Here is a 14,987-nt window from a genome sequence, read left to right as displayed (position 1 = left end):
TGGGATTTAAAATTCAAATCTGAATCAAGGATAACACCCAGGCTAGTTATTTCTGATTTCACAAGGGGAGCCAAGTTCCCAAGTTTATCAAAAAGAATATCTCTTTTGGCTTTAGGACCAACCAAAAGTATTTCAGTTTTATGCTCATTTAGCTTTAGAACGTTATTGTTCATCCATTTGTTTATTGCAGCCATATCAGCAATCAGAGAAGAAAAGGTGTCATCATCATTAGGCTCAACTGAGATATACAATGGTGTGTCATCTGCAAAACCATGGAAATCAAGTTTATGCTCTCCAATGATATCTCCTAAAGGGTGCACAAATAAGGTACTTATAGAATCTACGCAGTTCTACCCCTTACATGTGTCCTACACACAAATTTACTACATGTAACAAAAAATGACTAAATCAACTGAAAAACAATATAGCACTGAGAATGCTCTTTCTTCTCCAGTCCTGATGAAGGGTCTCAGCCCAAAACAGTAAATGTTCACTCTTTCCCATAGACGCTGCCTGGCCTGATGGGTCCCTCCAGCATTTTGTGTGTGTTGCTAGGAATGAGTATTGGCACTTCAGTATCTAAAACACACTGAAACCACAGGTAGGTTCTGAACTGCCTTGGGCTATTTAAATGTAGTAAGCTGCCAAGTATGGATCAGAAGATTATTTTGCAAACCTGACTACATCATCCATATCAATGTGCTACCTTTCATAGAAGAGGTTAAACTGGAGAGATTAAATGTAAAAGCAAGTTTCCCTCTTTTGGGAAATTTAAGAGATTCTGTGGAACTATTCAAAGCCGACCATTTATCCTTCAATTAATTTTATTAAAATATGATTACCTGGACTACCTTCTTTTGACACTCACTAGGGCACAAACTATCTGAGTGATTTCTCAGTATTATAACAAAGACTGTTCTTTGGTGGTTTATCTCTTTCAGACATTCAAAGGACATAAATATGCATTAAATTTTCACTGTATGTCTTTTTCATTATTGGTGGTGAAAATATAGTTATTTAATGTGCAAAATTGGTGGACTAAAATCATTCAGATAGAACCCAGCTGCTTCAAATACTTAACATGGTGTTTTGAATGATTTTCCAAAACAAGAAAAAATTTCGATCATACTGTGCAGTCACCACACTTTCTCGAAAATACTATTATGCTCTGAAATGTTGTACAGCCATGCAAATGTCCAATGCATCAAATATAATTCTTTTATCCCTCAAAACTAATCAAAACACTACAATGTTAGCAAAATGACTCAGAACATGGCATTGTTATACAATTGCTTGAAGAGGAAAACAGAGTCATCTGCATTCACAATTGAAGTGACCTTTAAGACTTAATAAACGCAGTAGATGCAGTCAAACTTTACATCAATTAATTGAGCATGTCATATAAATCTTGTTTTCTAAGTCTTCACAGAAGTATTTAAAGCAAAATATTACCAGCTATTACAAAAAGCTTGCAATAATCTTTCTCCATAGTAATAAATAAGCCAGCTGTTGGATATAATGTAAGAACTGGGTTGTCATGGTGATGGAGATGTCAGTTTTTATAACACATCACTCAACAAACTAATAGCAGAAATATTTGATGAAATCTATTTGCAAAAGTAATATAAAATTAAACATTATATAATGTAACACTGCATTAGAAAAACTGAATTTGTAACATACCTTACCAAGCATATTTAGTGCTTTTATATTCAACAAGCTGGCTGATACACCATGAAAAACAACCCCATTTATAACTTTAGTAGCCCAGAACTGTGGTTCAATTGTAAATTGAAATGCAGACAAAGATGAAGACTAAATGGCTTCCACATATTTTCAACAATTTTCTATTACCTACCAACATTGATTGCCCATCCTCGTTCAATAGCAAGTTTCCCAGCCTAAATGTTAGAAACAAATAAAGGAAACAATTTATTATCACAATTGAGTGATTCAAATATCCAACAGCAGGCTATAAAACAATTCTATTTACAAAATGTGGTTAATATTATGCAAAGTTTAGAAATAAAATTACTGCCTCGTTATTTCAAAGTAAATTTATTATAAAAGTACATATATGTCACCATATACAACCCTGAAATTCATTTTCTTGCAGGCACACTCAATAAATCCATAACAACAATAACCATAATAGAATCAATATGAGACTGCACCAACTTGGGCGTTCAACCACTGTGCAAAAGACAACAAACTGTGCAAATACAAAAAGAAAGAAATGATAATGATAAATAAATAAGCAATAAATACTGAGAACATGAGATGAAGAGTCCTTGAAAGTGAGTCCATAGGTTGTGGGAACATTCCAGTGATGGGGTGAGTGAAGCTGAGTGAAATTATCCCCTTTGGTTCAAGAGCCTGATGGCTGAGGGGTAACAACTGTTCCTGAAACTGGTGGTGTGGGTCCTGAGGTTCCTCTACCTTCTTCCTGATGGTGGCAACAGCAAACAAAAAGCATGAGCTGGGTGGAGGGAGTCCCTGATGATGGATGCTGCTTTCCTGCAAAGTGCTCCGTGCAGATACTCCCAATGGTGGGGAGGTCTGTGTCCGTGTCCACTACTATTTGAAGGATTTTTGGTTCTTTACTAATATTTATTTAATAGTTCCAAGAAAATATACCACTTTTTAAAAAAATCACACACATCAGACATTGATCAACCACATTCATTTGGTCAGGACTGTGAAAGTCTATTTCTGGAAACTTACAGCACAAATGTGACCCCTTCAGCCTGTCATGCCTATACTGCCTTTGGAAGAACTGTCATAGTTCGCCCCATATTCTCAATTTTTTTTCTAATCCTGAAAGTTCTTCAAGAAACTGCCTAACAAAATCTAGGCAGTTTCCACCATCTTTTTCAGAAACAGCATTCCAGATCTCTACAATCCAGTGTATAAAAGAGTTCCTCATCTCACTTCTAGATCTTTTGGCAATGATTCTGAATCCCAAATCATTCATGTACTTGTCAGAGGAAATATTTCTTTAATGAGTCTATCAAAGTACCTTATCATCTTGAAAAACCATTACATCACCTCTTAACTCTCACTGTTCCAGAAAGAAAAATACTAACTTCTCTCTCTTTTCCTCACGGTTGAAATCCCTGATGAATCACCTCTACTTCTTTGCTGTAAATCAATAGCTGCTTATCCAAGCTTCAAATCCAAGAGATTCACCCATTCTTGAGTAACTGTTATTCAATAGTATTACAACAGAACAACACTAATAGCAGACATTCTGTTCCACAATTGGTCACACTCAATTGCCTTAGGTCACCATCTCCAAACTGAAATAAGCAGATATACTTCCAAATCACACACAACGGATATTAGAAAGATATGCACACAAACCAAAGCAATTAAGCACTCTGTGCAATAGGCACCTCCTCCATAATGAATACAAATTACCTAAGAAATAAATGAAATTATGCCCTGTGAAATCCCAAGGCTGGGAGTTTCCACCAGTTTTAAGATAAACAAATATAATCTTCATTCAAGCACATCAACTGGAACAAATTCAAGAACATGTAAAATAGCAAGCTTTTCATTTACAATGCACATTTATGCCTATCAATAGGAGACAGTAATACAATGCAAGTTTCAGTGATGACGGTTCCTTGTGAAATGCAACAAATATTGCAGTTTAGCACCAAATGACATGACCACTTGCTCCTAGTCTGAAATTGATCACAACGTTGAGAGACACCCAGACAAGGAGATTCACATGATTCAGGCACGTGACAGTTTTGCGAATATGGTCAAGTAGTATTTGAACACTCCATATTCTGTGTATTCTTTTAAGCTACATATTTTCTTACATCAGAGTAGAGGGAAATGGTGCAACCTTGAGTTCTTTATTGCTCCAGTTGGACTACATGAGTTTCAAACAATGCGAAATGTAATTTCATGACAAAGTAACATATGTGATCTAGTTCCTAACACTGATTAATATGAAATGCTAGTTGTTTAGGGTTTTCAGTACCTAGCATTTTCCTCTTTAATTACAGGAAAGCCTGACCAGAATCAAGTTCCATACACATTAACTCTATACACACAAGTTATCAAAAATTTAACAGCTGTAGTCCAACCCCATCACAATCTTAAGACAATCTAATTTAATCACCGTTCACGCATGTCAACTACGTGCAGCAGAGTAGTACTGTGATTAGCACAACACTTTACAGAACAGATGACCTGGGTTCGATTCCAACCGTTGCCTGTAAGGAGTCGGTACGTTCTCCCTATGACTGCGTAGGTTCCTCCAGGTGCTCCGGTTCTCCCCCCCCCCCCCCATGTACCAAAGACATACCAGTTGGTAGGTTAATTGGTTATTGTAAATTGTCCTCTGATTATGCTCAAATTATATCGAGGGATTGCTGGGCAACGCAGTTCCAGGAGCCAGAAGGGCCTATTCTTCACCATAGCTCAATAAATAAATAAATAAACAAACACTCTGCAGTGCCTTCAGATGACTAAATGGTGATTAAAGTAGTTTACTTTAAGAATATGGTAGAGTTGGGGGTAAGATCTGTGGATTATTGTGCCAGAATTCTTAACAATGTGGAGAAACAGAGGGATCTTGGGGGTCCAGATCCATAGATTCCTCAAAGGTGCCACGCACATCGACTGGATGGTTAAGGCGGCATGCGATGCATTAGCCTTCATTAGTCAGGAGGATGAGTTCAAATGCTGCAAGGTAATGTCGCATCTCTATAAAACTCCTACACTTAAGAGTATTGTGCTCAATTCTGGTCACCTCGATTTAGGACGGATGTTGAAACTTTATAGGGGGTGCAGTGGAGATTTACTAGAATTAGAGATCACGACTTACGAGGAAACGTTCAGTGAGTTATGGCTTTTCTCTTTGGAACAAAGGAGGATTAGAGGCAACTGATAAAAGTTGTGTTGGGCATGTGGCCAAGTGGTTAAGGCGTTCGTCTAGTTACCTCAAGGTCGCTAGTTCGAGCCTCAGCTGTGGCAGCATGTTTGTGCCCTTGAGCAAGGCACTTAATCACACATTGCTCTAGTGTCTGTGCCAGGAGTGGCGCCCCACACAGACTTCCAATCTGCGCCTTGTAAGGCATGAAAATGCCCGACGCAGGCCTCTCATGGTCTGAGTCGACGTTCCCTCCCCTCCCTGATAAAAGTGTATAAAACTATGAGAGGCACAGATGAAGTGGACAGGCAGTACCTTTCTCCCAGGGCGGTATTTGCCAATACCGGAGAACATCTACTTAAAGTCAGTGGAGTAAAGTTTAGGAGAGATGTCAGAGGTAGGTATTTTACACAAAAAATGGTATACGCCTGGAACGCGCTAGTGGTGATAGAAGATACAGATACAATAGAGAGATTTAAGAGCCTCTTAGATATTAAAAAGGTAGGGGATTATTGGCTATGTAGGAGGGATGGATTGATCAGAGAGTAACTTTATGTAGGTCAGCACAACATCATGGGCCAAAGGGTCTGTAGTGTGTTATACTTTTCGATGTTCTGTGTTCCACCTGCAGCTCCCTGAATTGCCGCCCACACCAACATTGGGCCAAACTTAATAACTGTCTAACTGTGGTGCCAATTTCCACTACTCCCCCACAAGGTGCTGATTAACCATCTCCCAACCACACTCTCAAACGCAATTCCCAATCAGGTCTCTGAGCTCCGCAACTCTTAACCTCAATCAAACCTCCGACCACTAGCTCTCTCTCCACCCTGGCCTGTCAGACCCACCCACTGTTCCAAATGCTACATTTGGGATAGAAAACATGTGGCAGTCACAAAGAAACATCTAAGCCACTGAAGCCTCTGATAAGTACAAACAAAGCAGTAGTAGAATTTAAAAGTCCACTGATCTGTTCCAATATTAAATTACTTTCAAGATTAAAGATTGTTTAATGTAACTTCCAGTACACAAGTGTAAAGGAGAAAAAATAACTGTTACTCTGGATCCAATGTAGCATTAAAAAAACAATAAAATAAAGAACACAATAATAAAAAGAATAAATGACACTAGGCACAGGGGTGTTTGTACATAAAATGACTGACAGGAAATGATAAAGTTGTGGTGGTTGGGTGGGAGTGTTGATCAGCCTTACTGCTTGGGGAAAATATTTTTGAGTCGAGTGGTCCCTGATGGGAGTGGGACAAACAGTTCATGAACAGGATGGGTGGGATCCTTCATGATGTTGCTGGCTCTTTTCTGGCACCTTTCCGTATATACGTCCTTAACTGATTAACTACAAATTCTAAAAACAAACAGATGAAAGGATTATTTATTCTAACGAAAGTTTAGCATTACCCTTCCAGATTTTTGAAGGGTAACGCTCAACATTACACAGAACCACTTTCATCCTAACCACGTTTATATGACCTGGCGTTTTAACTGGTGTCAGAAGCACAGACACAAACGCTGGATGGAACTGTAGAAAGGTCTGAAACTTTGGTAAATTTTAAATCTCATGGAGCCTTATCCAGAACAGTTAAAAAGTGCGACAAAGAGTAGGAAGTAGCTCAATGTAACTGTGCTGAAACACTCCTTAAAACAAAAAGACTAACTATCATCTTGTTCCCATACAAAAGTTAAAGAAATAGATGGGTACGTGGTGGGAGTGAAACCAAACCAAACCAAATTGTAGTATGTGTCCTTGTCAATCAGTGCGAGAAAATGAGGGGAGTTACACGTGCATACAAATCAGAGGACAACTAGAGCAAAGCCTCACCCATACATATTTGGTGGCAGTAAATGAAGAATTGCTTTGGTAGACTGAAATCTCCCCAAGTGAGCCCAACACTGTTAAAGGCCCAAGAATTTATAGGTCTCCAATTGCCGCAGATTTAGACTCTTACAGTATAGAAACAGGTCCTGTGGTCCTCCAAGTCTGCAATGATTACAAGGCACTTATTTTTCAGCAGACCCTGCACTCATCCCATTACATTTTCCTAACATTCCCATCATGTTCCACCTCACCTAATCACAAGGTGAATTTACCAGCCCATGTCATCAGAATGCAGGAGGAAACCAAAGCACGAGGGGCAATCCACAAAGTTATAGGAAGAAGATGCAAAGCTTCACAAAACAATATCCATAATCATCTTGCTGGAGATAGCAGCTCCCCTAGTTGCACCATTTTGGCCAACAATTCCTCAATTCTTTAACCAGTTTTGTCCTAGGAGTTCACATCTAACTCAGAACTTACATTATTTTAAACAGTAAATAATTAAAAAAACTTTTCTCAGTCTAATCCTTGGTGAGAACCATCTTTGTGGCTATATTTGAAAGAATTTTTCTTCTGAAAATGTGATTGGATAAGACCATAGACCCCCCCCCCCCCCGCCACCAACCTTCAACTCTCTCTCTCTCTCTCTCTGCCCTTCTAATTGATGGGGCTCAGGCTGCCAGTGAAGTGGGTATAACTGCTGCAGAATATGAGGAACCAGGAGCAGATGAGAAAAGGCTGCATCTCCACATAGGAGAGGAAGGGTGCACTAGTTTCCTGCTTTCACCACTTCAGCATTCTCCTTACAAGGGAGAATGAGGAAGTGCTTGTTTCCTCCAATTAACTACATTGCCAGATTTGGTCATTATACTCCCCCACAATATCTGTCCCCTGTCAATGACATCACTGAAGCTGCATATTGGCCATCACCAATTCCTCCATCCAGCCGTTTTCCTCAGCAACGTCAAAAAAAAACATATAGGAGAACAAACTGCATTTTTCATCTCTGTAGTTTACATTTTTTCTTTGCTTCATCTGGTAACATTTCTACAAAAATGGAGATGTTGTGATACTTTTGTTAAATGCAAATTTTCAATGAAAGTGAACAATTTTAAATGATCTATTATTTCATACAACACAGACAAAGGATTTTGACACTTTCCGAAGTTGCACTGAAAACAGCATATATGCTGAATTTATACCAAGGGGGATGCGATTGTTTCACAGTAGCTTAGCAATAAGCAGCACACACAAAATGCTGGAGGAACTCAGCAGTTCTTCCAGCATTTTGTGTGTCTGTTGCTTTGGATTTTCAGCATCTGCAGATTTTCTCATGCTTGTAGCTTATTGATAATGTTTTGTTGAGCATGTTGATTCATCATTATGCTCAATGTAAAGCAGTCAAATTGCTCTTCCAAGACATGTTGCTATAAATTTGCAACAGGAAGGCCAGGATACAAAAGGGCATCATTAATGCCACATGTTGTCATTTGTTCTGTTCCAGGAAACACAAACTGGTAAATCTGCAAATAAACACCAACACTTATTCTCTGGCATAACTTCTCGACATCCTTCCCACGCTATTCTCTCTTGCGGGCATTATACTTTTAAAAATGTGTATAATAAAGATGAGGAATACTACAACCATTAGGATCACTAAGCCTCTGATAACCCAAAATTAAATTAGGATTCAAGGATTACTTCAAATTTTTTTATAAAGGCACCCATTAGTCTCGTGAGACCATGGATTTGTGCCTTGGAAGGTTTCCAGGGCGCAGGCCTGGGCAAGGTTGTATGGAAGACTGACAGTTACCCATGCTGCAACTCTCCCCTCTCCACGCCACCGATGTTGTCCAAGGGAAGGGCACTAGGGCCAATACAGCTTGGCACCAGTGTTGTCTTAGAGCAATGTGTGGTTAAGTGCCTTGCTCAAGGACACAACATGTTGCCTCGACTGGGGCTCGAACTCACGACCTTCAGGTCGCTAGTCCAATGCCTTAACCACTTGGCCACACGCCAACACTAATTACTTCAATATTTTGCATGATTATCAAAAGTACATTGAGCATGAAATGGTATCAATTTAAAATTAAAGATAACCAAAAGTTAGTAGCACATCATAGTGAGGAATGTCAAGAGCTGCTTTGACTTTAAACAATGTAATAGGTGACCTGATGCTTCTACATTTTTGATATCCATATATTGATAGGGTGAAAAGCTAACTAACAGAGCCAAAGATGGTGACAATCAAATGCCAGTGTATGACGAAAGACAAACAGAGAAACCCTCAGCAACAAAAGAAATCAATTTCTCCAAGGGCAATATAAGAATATTAATTTAATTTTCAAAATCGTAAAATACCGTCATTGGTAAAGTGAATGGGACGAGATTGTATTGTTTAAAAAAAAAGACGCTGTTTCACAGTTATTCTCCAGGAAAGAAAAGGTCACCCTTTCCTGGACTGATTTACATTTCAATTTCAGTTGGTGATCTGAATAGAAACACCGTCAAATTCAGAATTTGTTTTTATGTATACAACTGCCTTTCATTCTTTCATTTTGTGCCTCCTGCCCTTTTGGTTCCTTCAAGTAATTTAATCTTTTAAAATTTCTTATTTAATTTCTTACGAACTTAAATGCTTTCCACTTAATAGACATTGACCTCCAGGTTTAACCAAGTGTTAGTCAGCTCCAACTTTTGACCTAAATGAGGCCCACCTCCCCCTCGTACCCCATCTGTTACTTATTTTTATACACACATTCTTTCTCTCACTCTCCTTTTTCTCCCTCTGTCCCTCTGAATATACCCCTTGCCCATCCTCTGGGTCCCCCCCCTCTTGTCTTTCTTCCCGGACCTCCTGTCCCATGATCCTCTCGTATCCCCTTTTGCCTATCACCTGTCCAGCTCTTGGCTCCATCCCTCCCCCTCCTGTCTTCTCCTATCATTTTGGATCTCCCCCGCCCCCTCCAACTTTCAAATCCCTTACTCACTCTTCCTTCAGTTAGTCCTGACGAAGGGTCTCGGCCTGAAACGTCGACTGCACCTCTTCCTAGAGATGCTGCCTGGCCTGCTGCGTTCAACAGTAACTTTGATGTGTGTTGCCCAAATGTTAGGTATTGTTTCCCTAGTCTTTGAGCTGCAGCCACGTACCTACACTTCCGATAAATCAAAGATTGCGTATGTCATGGGGCTGCTACGAGGGGATGCCTTGGCTTGGGCAACCGCAATATGGGATAACTGACCAGAGGTTTGTTCTTCCTACTCCTCCTTTGTCGCTGAAATGAGGAAAGTCTTCGAACAATCCATCTGCAGTAAGGACACCGCGAAACGGTTGCTTACTCTTCATCAGGCTTTGCGAAGTGCGGCCAGGTATTCCATTGAGTTCCGGACCTTAGCCACAGACTCCGAGTGGAATGACAAGGTCCTACGGGAGGTGTTTCGACAGGGCCTCTCGGACAAGATCAAGGATGAGTTGGCCGCGAGGGACAACACGGACTGTCTGGACTCTCTGACCTCGCTAGCCATTCGATTAGGTTATCGACTTCAGGAACGTCAGAGAGAGAACCAGTCGCCCCGCTCCTCGGGGAAGCCCACAGTCCACCTTACCAGTCTCAGTCAGCCCCCCCTTCCCCAGCCGCTCCCAGTGTGGCTCCTGCTCTGACTGTCCCACCCCACCCCCCTCCAGGGAGAGGAACCGATGCAGCTGGGTCAGAACCACCTCTCTCCAGCTGAACGAATTTGGAGGTGGAGAGCTGGGGATTGCTACTATTGTGGCCAGCCAGGACATTTCTGGGATACTGGTCCTCAGCGGCCAAAGAGGAAGGCTCACCAGTGAGAAAGGGAGCTCTGGTGAGCCGAATGACACTCCCTTCAGCACCCCAGACTCGGATGCAGATCCCAGCAACCGTGAATTACCAACAACAGTCCCAGTCCCTGTCCCTATCTGCTTTGGTGGATTCCGGTGCAGAGGACAATCTGCTGGACAAAGAGATAGCCACCCAGGCTGGGATACTTCGCGAGCTGCTAACCACCGCCCTGGAGGCCCGGGGCCCTGGACAGAAAACTGCTGGCTCGGGCGACCCACTGTACACCGCCCCTGACCTTGATCCTATCTGGCAACCATCGGGAGGAGGTACGATTCACTTTCATTCATTTACCTCAAGCCCCGGTAGTTCTAGGGTATCCATGGCTGACCCAACACAATCCCCATATAGACTGGTCTACCGGGAGGATAGCCGAATGGAGCCTGTCTTGCCATGCCAACTGTCTGTAGTCAGCCCCATCTCCTAGAACAACTACTGCGATTCCGCCTGTTTTGGAACCCCTCGACTTGTCCCGCATCCCCACAGAGTACCATGACGTGGGACAGGTATTCAGTAAACAATGGGCCCCTTCCCTGCCTCCGCACTGCCCATATGATTGTGCCATCGACCTTCTCCCGGGGGCCCCGCTACCCACCAGTCACCTTTTTTCAGAAGTGCCACACATGAAGCTACTGGATTTTCAGAAGGCCTTTGACAAGGTGCCACACATGAGGCTACTTAACAAGATAAGAGCCCATGGAATTACGGGAAAGTTACATACGTGGATAGAGCATTGGCTGATTGGCAGGAAACAGAGAGTGGGAATAAAGAGATCCTATTCTGGTTGGCTGCTGGTTACTAGTGGTGTTCTACAGGGGTCCGTGTTGGGGCCGCTTCTTTTTACATTGTACATCAACAATTTGGATTATGGAATAGATGGCTTTGTGGCTAAATTTGCTGACGATACGAAGATAGGTAGAAGGGCTGGTAGTGCTGAGGAAACAGAGAGTCTGCAGAGAGGCTCGGATAGATTGGAAGAATGGGCAGAGAAGTGGCAAATGAAATACAATGCTGGAAAATGTATGGTTATGCACTTTGGCAGAAGAAATAAACGGGCAGACTATTATTTAAATGGGGAAGGAATTCAAAGTTCTGAGATGCAACGGGACTTGGGAGTCCTCGTACAGGATACCCTTAAGGTTAACCTCCAGGTTGAGTCGGTAGTGAAGAAGGCGAATGCAATGTTGGCAATCATTTCTAGAGGAATAGAGTATAGGAGCAGGGATGTGATGTTGAGGTTCTATAAGGTGCTGGTGAGACCTCACTTGGAGTACTGTGGGCAGCTTTGGTCTCCTTATTTAAGAAAGGATGTGCTGACGTTGGAGAGGGTACAGAGAAGATTCACTAGAATGATTCCGGGAATGAGAGGGTTAACATATGAGGAACGTTTGTCTGCTCTTGGACTGTATTCCTTTGAATTTAGAAGGATGAGGGGAGACCTCATAGAAACATTTCGAATGTTGAAAGGCATGGACAGAGTGGATGTGGCAAAGTTGTTTCCCATGATGGGGGAGTCCAGTATGAGAAGGCAAGACTTAAGGATTGAAGGGTGCCCATTCAGAACAGAAATGCGAAGAAATTTTTTTAGTCAGAGGGTGGTGAATCTATGGAATTTGTTGCCACGGGCAGCAGAGGAGGCCAAGTCATTGGGTGTATTTAAGGCAGAGATTGATAGGTATCTGAGTAGCCAGGGCATCAAAGGTTATGGTGAGAAGGTGGGGGAGTGGGACTAAATGGGAGAATGGATCAGCTCATGATAAAATGGCAGAGCAGACTCGATGGGCCGAATGGCCGACTTCTGCTCCTTTGTCTTATGGTCTTTTTAACCTATCCTGACTGTCATAGTCATAGTCATACTTTATTGATCCCAGGGGGAAATTGGATTTTTGTAACAGTTGGTCCATAAATAATAAATAGTAATAAAATCATAAATAGTTAAATAGTAATATGTAAATTATGCCAGGAGATAAGTCCAGGACCAGCCTATTGGCTCAGGGTGTCTGACCCTCCAAGGGAGGAGTTGTAAAGTTTGATGGCCACAGGCAGGAATGACTTCCTATGACGCTCTGTGTTGCATCTCGGTGGAGTGAGTTTCTGGCTGAATGTACTCCTGTGCCCAACCTGTACATTATGTAGTGGATGGGAGACATTGTCCAAGATGGCATGCAACTTGGACAGCAACCTCTTTTCAGACACCACCGTGAGAGAGTCTAGTTCCATCCACACAACATCACTGGCCTTACGAATGAGTTTGTTGATTATGTTGGTGTCTGCTACCCTCAGCCTGCTGCCCCAGCACACAACAGCAAACATGATAGCACTGGCCACCACAGACTTGTAGAACATCCTCAGCATTGTCCGGCAGATGTTAAAGGACCTCAGTCTCCTCAGGAAATAGAGACGGCTCTGACCCTTCTTGTAGACAACCTCAGTGTTCTTTGACCAGTCCAGGTTATTGTCAATTCGTATCCCCAGGTATTTGTAATCCTCCACCATGTCCACCCTGACCCCCTGGATGGAAACAGGGGTCACCGGTACCTTAGCTCTCCTCAGGTCTACCACCAGCGCCTTAGTCTTTTTCACATTAAGCTGCAGATAATTCTGCTCACACCATGTGACAAAGTTTCCTACCGTAGCCCTGTACTCGGCCTCATCTCCCTTGCTGATGCATCCAACTATGGCAGAGTCATCAGAAAACTTCTGAAGATGACAAGACTCTGCGCAGTAGTTGAAGTCCAAGGTGTAAATGGTGAAGAAAAAGGGAGACAAGACAGTACCCTGTGGAGCCCCAGTGCTGCTGATCACTCTGTCGGCCACACAGTGTTGCAAGCACACGTACTGTGGTCTGCCAGTCAGGTAATCAAGAATCCATGACACCAGGAAAGCATCCACCTGCATCGCTGTGAGCTTCTGCCCCAGCAGAGCAGGGCAGATGGTGTTGAACACACTGGAGAAGTCAAAAAACATGACCCTCACAGTGCTCGCTGGCTTGTCCAGGTGGGTGTAGACATGGTTCAGCAGGTAGACGATGGCATCCTCAACTCCTAGTCGGGGCTGGTAGGCGAACTGGAGGGATCTAAGTGTGGCCTGACCATAGGCCAGAGCAGCTCCAGACTGGAGAGAGAAGCAATGGAGAAATACATTAGCAAGTCCCTCGTAGTGGGCATTATCAGGTCTTCATCCTCCCCAGTAGGCGTCGGTTTCTTTTTTGTAGAAAAGAAGGATGGGACACTTCGCCCTTGTATTGACTACCGAGGCCTAAATATTATAACAGTTGAGAACAAGTACCCTCTACCCCTCATTAGTTTAGCATTTGAACCACTGCATGGAGCCACCAACTTCTCAAAGCTGGACCTTCACAACGCCTACCATTTAGTCAGGATCAGGGAGGGGGACGAATGGAAGACGGCCTTCAATACACCTCTGGGCCACTTTGAATATTTGGTCATGCCGTTTGGCCTCACCAATGCTCCCACCGTTTTCCAAACCCTGATCAATGACATACTGAGGGACTTTATCAATCGGTTCATATTCATTTCCCTTGACGATATCCTGATATTTTCTAATAGCCCCCAAGAACACGTACACCATGTCCGTCAAGTCCTCCAGCGACTGTGGGAAAACCAGTTATTTGTAAAGGCGGAGAAATGCGAGTTCCACGTTCCTTTGGTCAGCTTCCTAGGCTATTATCATTGAAAGCGGGCAGGTAAAAGCAGATCCCAAGAAGATCCGGGCAGTGGAGGAATGGCTTAGACCCACAACACGCAAACAACTTCAACGATTCCTGGGGTTTGCAAACTTCTACCGCAGATTCATCAGAGACTACAGTCGAGTGGCGGCTCCCCTTACCCGGCTTACCTCGCCTACCACACCGTTTTGCTGGGACTCCAAAGCGGACTCAGCATTCACCGACCTGAAGAGGCGTTTCACCACCGCTCCCATCCTGGTCCATCCGGACCCATCCCGTCAATTCATCGTTGAGGTGGATGCCTCTGACTCCGGGGTAGGAGCGGTCCTATCCCAGCGGTCAAGTTCGGACGAAAAGCTTCACCCCTGCGCCTTCTACTCTCACCGACTGTCCCCCATCGAGCGGAATTACGACGTGGGGAATCGGGAACTGCTGGCAGTCAAACTAGCACTGGAAGAATGGAGGCACTGGTTGGAGGGGGCAGAACACCTGTTTGTGGTGTGGACTGATCATAAGAAACTGGGGTATATTCAGACCGCCAAATGACTGAACTCCCGCCAAGCCGGTTGAGCATGTTTTTTTTGGTCGGTTCAAGTTTACCCTCACGTGCCATCCAGGATCCAAGAACGGGAAGCCGGACGCGCTATCCCGCCAGCATGGCTCCAAAGATGACATCTCCGGTCCCGAGACTATCCTCCCACCATCCTGCGTGGT

The 14,987-nt window shown here is 43.1% G+C and overlaps 1 protein-coding gene across 4 annotated transcripts in view; it reads right to left on the bottom strand.

Annotated features, from left to right (window-relative positions):
- Positions 1 to 14,987, bottom strand: part of hdac11 (histone deacetylase 11) — a 161,542-nt gene that overhangs the window by 98,295 nt on the left and 48,260 nt on the right. For all 4 annotated transcript variants that reach the window (XM_072280367.1, XM_072280368.1, XM_072280366.1 and 1 more), the window contains one exon: positions 1,859 to 1,901. In XM_072280367.1, coding sequence (XP_072136468.1) covers positions 1,859 to 1,901 — 43 coding nt within the window. The remainder of the gene's footprint in view (positions 1 to 1,858; positions 1,902 to 14,987) is intronic.

Source organism: Mobula birostris, chromosome 16 (genome assembly GCF_030028105.1).
Source record: "Mobula birostris isolate sMobBir1 chromosome 16, sMobBir1.hap1, whole genome shotgun sequence".
NCBI lineage: Eukaryota > Metazoa > Chordata > Chondrichthyes > Myliobatiformes > Myliobatidae > Mobula > Mobula birostris.
This window is presented reverse-complemented; position numbering and strand designations above follow the sequence as displayed.